Genomic DNA, 10,142 nt, shown 5'->3' with positions numbered 1-10,142 from the left:
GAGGTACAGGAAAGCTGACAGATGTTGCTGGGGGCTTGGTAATTTAGGGAGTTTGTGGTGGATACTGGGGACTCTGCTGTACTGGGGAAATTACCCAGAGAAATCCTAGTTTGTGAGGAGAACCCTTTTACAGCACAGGTGAGGTTAAGTTCCTAACCATTTAATCAAATCAAGTGTTTCCACTACATGCATCTTGGATGCAGAAAAACTGACTCCAGTTAATGCCTATTGGAAAATCTGCATCAGCAAAGTTGCTTATAGTGGAAACAGGCCCACAGACATTCATTGGAGTCAGTTTTCCTACATCCAATCTACGTGTAGTGGAAACAGGCCCTGAGGGGGTAAAACCCTGGAACCATAAGTGGTTAAATTTTTCACCCATTTCCATGTGATGGCATCATTTGAGCTGTATGAATGCTTTTGTGGACAGGTGGCAAGACTCCTAGCTCATTTACTGCAGTTGTAATTGACCAATCCTATTAGGCAGTACCCACAACATTTTCTAAATTCCAGGCAGCACCTGGCAATTCAAATAAAAAAAAAAGCCATTCAGCAGTTTAAAGACACATGTGTACCTACACCAGAAGTACCAGATCTAGCAAGAGCTGAACCAAGTTAATGTTAGAAAGGCTTCAGTTTCACATAAAGTAATCATGTGGCAGCAGGGGTGATTCATGCAGCCAGTCCCTCCTGCCATGTAGTTGCATTATGCCAAACTGAAGTTTAAGACAGATGTTCCCGATTCAGGCATTGCTAGATTGCTTACTACAGGTGTAGTTAACATTTGTGTTGCCTTTAAGTTGCTGCCAATCATGCAGATTTACATAGCCATGTGCTGCCTTTTGGTATTTAGAGTAGGTGTAACGTGTCTCCCTGGTGACGGCATGGGGCTACTTGCACCCTTTTGGGGTAGCTTGTAGGTGGTGTGATCAGCATGATTTCAATCAAAAGCAGACATGGAATGGCAACTTCTTTATTAAAGTTTTCAGTGACCACTTGCATCTTATCAAGATCATTGACAATGTAAACTTTGAGGGTTAGGAACAAAACGTGTATGAGCCAAGAGTTAAAGAGTGGTCAAAAGAGATTTGGAGACATGTTCAGGTATATAGCTGCACAAATAAGCAACACAGCCACTTTTAAGAGCTCCCAACTGAACATCAGAAGGTTGCACTTCAAAATGCATTATATACTTGGAGAAAAAATAAAGTTTGCCCCTCAGGTGCATTGTAGGTTGGCATTTGTTCCTCAACTCTCCATTCCAGTTATTATATCCTGAGCAAAGCACCAGAGGGTAAGCCATGCTGATGTGCTATCTGCACAGAAACGTGAACATGAGAGCCAGTTCTTAAAAGCATTTGCGGTGGACAATTGAAGGACCAGACTCATCATACTCCTGCTTGCTGATCCACATCTGCTGGAATGTTGAAAGGGATGCCAGGATAGAGCCGCCAATCCAGACAGAGTATTTACGCTCTGGTGGTGCAATAATCTGCAAAATTAATAAGTAGAGTTATAACCCTTGTTAACTGCAGACCTAAAGTTCCAGTAAACATGCCACAAAATGTAAGACAAGTTTTGAGCAGCATAAAAAAGGGACCAATTTTGCACTGCCCAAGTTGGCATCAACTTGAAAATCATTGCATTGACCATCAATGGAGCACATTCATACAACTTATTTGGCATCAACTGCGCCCATTTATAGATCTGATCCCACCCCCACAGCCTGCAACACTGCTGGTTCATGAACATTTTAATACACACCTTTATCTTCATGGTGCTTGGAGCTAGTGCAGTTATTTCTTTTTGCATCCTGTCAGCAATTCCTGGATACATTGTGGTTCCACCAGAAAGGACTGTGTTGGCATACAAATCCTTACGGATATCAACATCACATTTCATTATGGAGTTGTAGGTAGTTTCATGAATACCACATGATTCCATACCTGAAAGAAAACACTTCAGTTAAGCAGATAATACTCCCTCCTTCACACCCCTCCCTTGCCCCCAAACACCTACATTACATACCAAGAAAAGATGGCTGGAAGAGGGCTTCTGGACACCTGAACCTCTCATTGCCAATTGTAATAACCTGCCCATCAGGCAGCTCATAACTCTTCTCCAAGGAAGAAGAAGAAGCAGCTGTAGCCATTTCTTGTTCAAAATCCAGAGCTACATAACACAACTTCTCCTTGATGTCACGGACGATTTCCCTCTCAGCAGTGGTGGTAAAGCTGTAGCCCCTCTCAGTTAGAATTTTCATGAGGTAGTCTGTCAGGTCACGTCCAGCCAAGTCAAGACGGAGGATAGCATGAGGCAGAGCATAGCCTTCATAGATTGGCACAGTATGAGTGACACCATCACCTGAGTCCATCACAATACCAGTGGTACGTCCAGAGGCGTACAGTGAAAGTACTGCTTGAATAGCAACATACATAGCTGGTGTGTTGAAGGTCTCAAACATGATCTGAAACAAAGATATCAAGAGTTAACACCGTTTACTTGTTACAGGCTGCAAACCATGCAGGTGTAAGTGGCAAAGTTTACATGTGAATGTGATCTGTACACAAATCTCACTCACTTTGATCACATCAAGCCAATGTGAGCATTAAAGGCAGGCAGTGAACTCTTCACAAGTCATACAAAGAGTTAAAAAGTCAAACAGCAAAACTGTTAGTGGCACAAGCAAAAAGATTACAAATTGAACCTGTAGAACATCCAAAGAAGACTTGGACAAGAACCCTGTATAGATAGAAAGTTACATCAATCATTGTAAATTAACCCATCATTGAAGGTATCAATCAAGGCTAGATAGTCACCTGTGTCATTTTTTCTCTGTTTGCTTTAGGATTAAGGGGAGCTTCAGTTAGGAGTACTGGGTGCTCTTCTGGGGCAACTCTCAACTCATTGTAGAAGGTGTGGTGCCAGATCTTCTCCATGTCATCCCAGTTTGTGACAATTCCATGTTCAATTGGATATTTCAGGGTCAGGATACCCCTTTTGCTTTGAGCTTCATCTCCAACATAGCTGTCTTTCTGCCCCATTCCAACCATAACACCCTGTGGAGAAGGGGAAAAAAAAAAAAGTTATGAAATTATAAACACTTTTGACATGGAGTAGCAACACCATGGCAACTATCATAATCAGTATGTTAAACCATTTTAAACATGAGGCAGGGAAGGGGTGCGGAATTCAAGGTGTGACCATTTATGTGGTAGCTTGAACCTACTGAAATCAGGTAGGTTAACAGCCCAAGGGGAGATTTTCAAATTAACTCTTCATAATGCCATGGCTTATACCAAAGTTACCTCAACTACTACTGATCACCCCAAAGTAAGCTTTAAGACATGCCCAGCACCTTTGCAGAGCCGCAAGGAATGCCTGTGCTTCTGTTCCGATTACTGGCCAAGGTCAGAGCATAGGGCCACTGTACACAGTTCTCAGCAAAGATGATCTTTATTGGCTGGTTTGGTCAAGTTCCTGGGTGCACAAGGCTAAATGCATGAAGCAAATCTGTCAAGTGTGCTAAAGTTAAATGCATGTGTAGGGAAGCCTATCCATCCAAGTTTTGTCAAGTAGTATAAACATGCAGCAACTCAAGATTTTGCATGGATTGACCATACTGAATATTTGAAGTGTAAACCTGGGATATTTAAATACTGGAATACCTATAATTTCTGTTGGGATTGTCAATGAGATTTTTTTGTTACAGATCGCCATTTGTATGCAGCTTGAAAATGTACCAACCACATACATCTGGTCCATTTCCAAGTTGCACAAAAATTCAAACCTTTTCATCTTGGCGATTACCATTACTAGAGCTTATGAGTGAGGTGCAATCCTAGCATGCATGTCAAAGTTTGAACTAGGAGGAAAAAAAAAAAAATCTGACTGGCCTGGTTCTAAGCTGTAGATTGCATGGAAGCCAGAATTACCTGCATATCACTTGATTATGCATTATCAGCTTGACTTGTGCCAAAGCAAATTCCTACTGGTTTTCCACAGCAACAATCAACTTGTGGTGGGCAGATCTCACTTTACAGCAGTTACACTTTCCTCTTCAAATTTTATGTACCATGGTTAAGTTAAAGGAAACAAGAGCTGAGAGAAATTAAGTTTAAAGGGAACCTAAACTGAGAAGGATATGGATGTTTCCTTTTAAAATACCAGTTGCCTGACAACCCTGCTGATCACGTGTCTCCAATACTTTTAGCCACAGCCCCTCAACAAGCATGCAGATCAGGTGCTCTGACTGAAGTCAGACTGGATTACCTGCATGCTTGTTTCAGGTGTGTGATTCAGCCACTACTACAGCCAATGAGATCAGCAGCACTGCCGAGCAACTGGTATTGTTTAAAAGGAGACATCCATTATCACGCTCAGTTCAGGTTCCCTTTAAGGGCTGGTTCAGACGGGCGTTTGACGCAGCGTTTTTTGGGATCTACTGCCATCCCATGCAAGTGAATGGGAGCGTTTAGAGCTGGCTTTTGCAGGCTTTCATGAAAGCCTGGCAGTAGATCCCAGCGTTGCGTCTAGTCTCAAAAGCAACATGCTGCTTTCAGAGGCAGTAAACGCGAGGAAACAATAGCAGAGACTAGAACTGCTAGCCTTGAACGCTTTTCAAAAGCTAGCTTTTAAACGCAATGCCAAGCAAAAGCTCAGCAGACGCCCGTGTGAACCAGCCCTTAAACATACCTGGGGCTTCCTCCAGCCCCATGCTCAGATCGTACCCACCCTCAGTCTTCTCCCTGTCTGCTACAGAGTCCCATAACTTCAGCCAGGTTGCACTTTTGTGCAGACTGGCTGAAGTTACAGGACCCGGTACCGAGGAGGGAGAAAACTGACGGCAGCATAGTAGCAAAGTGCACATAGGGCTAGAGGAAGCCCCATGTATAAAACTTAATTTCTCTTAGTTCTGGTACACTTTAAGACCACCCGTTACTCAAGCTACAGCTGCATTGAGAATGGAATTATTGCTGTAGAATGAACAGCTACTGTTTATCCTAACTACAAAGTACTGAACAGCTAGGTGACTAACGCCTTATACAGCTATCAGAGGACAGAAACCAGATTTCCTTCAGCAGGCATTTATGCAAAGTTGTTTTTTCTTAAAAAGCATACAATTTACATAAACAAAAGACTGGCCTTAACCCTCAGACTACACTGACTTAGCAAAAAAAAAAAAAAAAAAATCCACACCACCTATGTCAAGTTTTGCCCCCCCCCCCCCCAAAAAAAAAAATAAAGGTCGAGAGGTATCCCCACTACAGGCAATTGCAACTAATTTGCATGCAAGTCATAAAAGACTACATCCTGCCCCCCCCCCACTTTTTAAATAAAAAAAAAGTCCCCAAAACTAAGTGTCAGCATGGAGCACTTCCCTTTAGTCATGTGAGCATGAGGGTGTGGTGCTTCATATGGTGAAGCAATGCCTCTACTTTGCTTGACTTTCAGCAGGCAGGCTTGTCAGAGCTTGTTAAGCAAGCATATTCACTTCAAGCATCAAAAACCCACAGTACTATGTTTAACTCTGATAAAAAAAAAAAAACAAAAAAAAAAAACCCTCCAATAGAGAACAAAAACCCCTGAACTACAGCATTTCACCATTCCTGAACTGAAGTTTTATTTGACTCCAGCATAGACTCAAGTCGATGTTCACAAGACAAACTTTTTAAATAGACTACAATTATAAAACTCATCCCTAGCATGCCCAGAAACTATTGCTATAAAATATGAAAGGAGTTGGATTGGTATTTGGAAGGCACACAAATTACACACCTCAAGATAGTTGGGGTAAGCATACCTGATGTCTGGGGCGGCCCACAATTGATGGAAACACAGCACGAGGGGCATCATCTCCAGCAAAGCCAGCTTTGCACATTCCAGATCCATTGTCAACAACCAGGGCAGCAATATCATCATCCATGATCTGGGATTTTTATGGGGGGGGGGAAAAAAAAAAAAAAAAAAAAAAAAAAAAAAGTTAGTTAATCCACCATGATGTACATTGCTCAAGCAGCCTGTAGAGGGCGTATGGGTTTGCACCAGTTCGTGATAAAACAAAGGGAAGTCCTGGTCTGAAGAATTACCAAATAAGGCAAGGAACCAGATTATAGCAAAGGGGTGGGGATACAGCACAGCAATTAACCCACACAATACACAAGTCATGTATGAGCCTAGTTTTACAAGATATTCCTAAGCAATTTTAACACTGCCTATTCCACAATGCTTTTAGCTGTATTACCTAAAGCAAAGATAAAATTTTTGCCAATTGATAGCATCACAAAAGTATACTAATGACAAAATCACTTAAGATAAATGTGTTACTGCTGCAAGCATACAATAGCTATGGGGAAGGAGATAGTGGTGGATATTGTTACATAAGTGGTCAAATGATTATAACTAGCTATACTGCAGAAATGGTGCGCTACAATTGGCAGTTACTAACTAGACATGAGGCGAACTACAAGGGCAAAGTACAGCACATTACAATCATTTAAGATGCCAATATCTTTGTTTCAGCATTCAGTAGTTTTACAGATTCAGTAAATAATCAGTTACTTCCCCCTTAAACCACACGGTTATTAAGCGTGAACTGCACAATGTGATTACAAATGTGCCAATATAGCAAAGCCAACCCATAGTCTTCAGTGTAATGGGGAGAAAAAAAAAAGCCACCCCTAACACCACAAAGGAAACGACCACCACAAATCTTTTGAGAAGATACTGCGATTCAGCAACATCGCATTTTAGGGCGTAATCAGACTCTCGCAATGTGTTACCAATACACTACATACTTAATGTATCGGAAAGTAGGGAAACGTAATGAAAGCCACTAGGCCAGTAGGCCTTGGATTACAAAGATTCATACGCACAATGTATCACGATGATAGCCTACGCCGATATAGTATGAAATGTAATTACCTTGAGATGCGTCTGTTCTCTCCAAGCCTCAAAGCAATACAAGTGGTCACTGAGGCAGATTACGCTCGACGCCGGCTTTATACTGCGCGCTCCCAGTCGGCCAAGCCATATAAGGAAAGTTCCAGAAACCAGCTCTCTGATTGGCTACCGGGATTGCGGTTGGCGGAAGGATATCAACTGAGGGGGGGAAAAAAATCTACACCCTAGGACTGCGTGATGTCACTGAGCGCCTCACCTAAAGAAGAATTAAGTAACAGTGCGGAAGCTATCAGATAATAAGGTGCGGCATTTACACCAACACAGCCGCACCCTACTTTGGAGCAGGTTCGAGAAACCTTTGTTACGGCCTTTCAGTTCGGCTGGAGTGTGCATGTAATTGTCTTTCTACAGGCTGAAAACATGCTGCAGCTTCCTATCAATAAGTGAAAGCAGGATTCCATATTGCTGATAAAAGCAAGCATAGCCCTAAACAAGATTCATAAAGATCAGTTAATTGCGTGTGCACTGTAGAGCTTACATCAGGCATGTATGTAAAGGCAGGTTTAGGCTATGGAATATTTTTAGCTGTTGGGTTATATAAAATAAAGCGAATGAATTAAAAATTAAGGCCCTATCTATCAGTGTTGGTTCTTTTTATCGGAATGTCATTGTAAAAGTCTGTCCTTTAACACATTTAGCTGGGAGGGGATGAGGGTGTTGTAAAACTGTACAAAGCTTGCAGCTGCAGCAACGTGAATGACATACTGTATTAGATTAGATGTCTGCTGACATCTGATCTAATATCAAGCTGGGCAATATGACGGATAATACCAAGTGTGGGTGTCACCCTGGACTCCACACTCTCCTTCACTTCCCACATCCAAAACCTCACAAAGTCCTGCAACTTCCACCTTCGTAACATCTGTAAGATTCGCCCTTTCCTGACATCTGCCACCACCAAACTCCTCATCCATGCCCTCATAATTTCCCGCCTTGACTACTGCAATGCCCTGCTGTCTGGTCTCCCTATGACCCGAACAGCCCCACTGCAGTCCATCATGAATGCGGCAGCCAGAATTATCCACTGCTCCCATCGCTCCACCACGGCAGATCCCCTCCTAGAATCCCTCCACTGGCTTCCTATCCAGTCCAGAATCAGTTTCAAGATACTGTGTCTGACCTACAAATCTGTCCACAAAACCTGTCCAACCTACATTTCCGATCTTACTCAGAGGTACACACCTAGCCGCTCACTCCGCTCTTCCAATGAACTTCGCCTAACCACCCCCCGCATCACCCAGTCCCATGCACGCCTCCAGGACTTCTCAAGAGCTGCTCCAACACTATGGAACTCCCTACCTCCACCCATTAGGGCAGCCCCCTCCTTCAACATCTTCAAGAAAGCCCTCAAAACTCACCTTTTCACTCTGGCCTGCTACCCCTCACAAGTGCTCTAAACCTACAGCTGAACTCTGGTCCCCTACCATTCGTGTCCTTACCTCTCCCTCTAGATTGTAAGCCTTTGGGCAGGGTCCTCCTCCTTTTGTGTCCTACCTGATCTGGCACCTCCATTACTGTGAACCCATGCCATGCATCTGAGTGAACCTAACTTGCCTAATCTCCATGCTTCATCCAGTGACTAAGCATTACCTTGTACTAATACTGTGCTGTGTGATCTGGTTTTCTTGTATTCCTGTATTGTCATATTGCTGTATGTCACCCCTAAATATTGTCTGTAACCTAAATTAATGTTCAGCGCTGCGTATTATGTTGGCGCTTTATAAATACAATAAAAAATAATAATAATAATAAGTGGGTACAGATTGCCCAGGAAGCTCATGGTGAACCAGAACGCCCAGGAGTGTGTAGGGGGCTAAAAAGGACTAAAAGGCCCTCTTACTAAAATGCAGTAGAGTATTGTAGTATACATACCGGTATATGGCTTATCCTACTGCTGCATAAGTTCCCGGTGGCGTTAAATAGTATTCCCTCTCTAGGTCCACGTGGATAGTGGGGAATAATAGCTGGAAGCCGAATTACAGTGTTTTAAAAGCAACTTCAGCTCTGTCTTCTGCCGCCGCCGAATTTACTGACTGTGTGCCGCTATAGCCATAATTCCTATTACGGCCTATGGTGGTGCCGGCTACACCCAAATCTGTGCTGTAATTAAAGTGCTCGGGTATTGTACCATGTTCATCCTGATTCCACACTTCTTGCTTTTACTAAAGTTTCCCTTCTTAAAACAGAATGTATTTGCTGTTATTCAGGTTGGAGTGAGCATATGATGTCTCCCATAATGCATCACTGCTGGATATGCAAATCATCCCTTTTCCGATTCAAAGAGTTCACTTCCTGACTGCCGTCAGCGATTTCGTTTTAGAGGTGAACAGAGCCATAGACTGTTTCAGACTGGTTGATCCTTATCAGTTCATGGATTAATGTGGCTCTATGTGATAGGATTTGAATCACCCTGAGTTAGGGCTCAAATCCACTAGCAGCCTTTTCTTAGCGCTAGTGATATGAAAAACTCTTGCAATGCTATGGGGGAGGTGTGCAGTCTCTTACCGCACCTCCCTTGTGGCTGCACCCCCCTCCGTTCGCCTATAAATGGCTGCAGTATCCCAAGATGGTTGGCACCCTTTTACCCGGTCGCCACACATGGGCTGTATTCTGCTCCTTTGTGACCATGCTCCTTTCTCATCATAATCAATGTGCACACACATGCTGATGCATCCCTGGGCGGTCACAGAAAAGCCAACCTAGCATACAGCACATGTGCGTCGGCCATTTCAATGACCATCTTAGGATTCTACAGCCTTTTATAGGAAGGGGGTCGCAGCCACAAGGGAGTTGCAGTAAGAGACTGCACACCTCCCCATACACTGTCACACTAACATACACCCCAGAATATAAAAAATCCCTGAAAATAAGCCCTAGCACATCTTTTCGAAGAAAAATTAATATAAGACTGTCTTATTTTAGTGGAAACGCGGTACAGATAAAAAAAGCCCCCCGGTAAATAACAGACGCTAAGCCAATTGGCATGACCCACACACGTGCACCGCTGCATACCCCCGATGGCTGACCGAAGTCCACCTGTATGTGCGCCAAGCAGAAGGGATGTAAGGACAGGTAAAATATTATATAGGATACCATGAGGGCCATCAATACACATATCAATTTAAATAGTTTGATCAAATCTGTTGGTGATCCATCTCCCAGCATGCCTGGTCCATCAA

The 10,142-nt window shown here is 43.2% G+C and overlaps 1 protein-coding gene across 2 annotated transcripts; it reads right to left on the bottom strand.

The window, feature by feature from the left end:
* Nucleotides 1–957: 957 nt before the first annotated feature.
* ACTB (actin beta) lies at nt 958–7,033 on the bottom strand. 2 transcript variants are annotated; one of them, XM_068244832.1, is made up of 6 exons: nt 6,925–7,033; nt 5,804–5,929; nt 2,820–3,059; nt 2,029–2,467; nt 1,765–1,946; nt 958–1,492 (listed from the first exon to the last, which is right to left on the bottom strand). In XM_068244832.1, exons 2-6 carry the CDS (start codon nt 5,924–5,926, stop codon nt 1,349–1,351), a joined length of 1,128 nt encoding a protein of 375 aa, XP_068100933.1. In that variant the 5' UTR covers nt 5,927–5,929; nt 6,925–7,033; the 3' UTR covers nt 958–1,348. The 2 variants fall into 2 exon arrangements, with proteins under 2 accessions (XP_068100933.1, XP_068100934.1); XM_068244833.1 differs by lacking the exons at nt 2,820–3,059; nt 5,804–5,929; nt 6,925–7,033 and adding an exon at nt 2,708–2,742.
* Between the last annotated feature and the right edge of the window lie 3,109 nt (nt 7,034–10,142).

Source organism: Hyperolius riggenbachi, chromosome 7, assembly GCF_040937935.1.
Source record: "Hyperolius riggenbachi isolate aHypRig1 chromosome 7, aHypRig1.pri, whole genome shotgun sequence".
In the NCBI taxonomy this organism is placed as follows: Eukaryota; Metazoa; Chordata; class Amphibia; order Anura; family Hyperoliidae; genus Hyperolius; species Hyperolius riggenbachi.
The sequence above is the reverse complement of the archived record's forward strand: the minus strand, read 5'-3'. Positions and strand labels throughout refer to the sequence as shown.

Bases quoted from the DNA above. Each gene is read 5' to 3' on its own strand.
- ACTB (XM_068244832.1), bottom strand. From the start codon at position 5,926: ATGGATGATGATATTGCTGCCCTGGTTGTTGACAATGGATCTGGAATG. The intron at 1,947-2,028 runs GTATGTAATGTA...GTTTTCTTTCAG, and splicing joins CTTCCAGCCATCTTTTCTTG to GTATGGAATCATGTGGTATT. The intron at 1,493-1,764 runs GTGTGTATTAAA...TTAATTTTGCAG, and splicing joins CAAGCACCATGAAGATAAAG to ATTATTGCACCACCAGAGCG.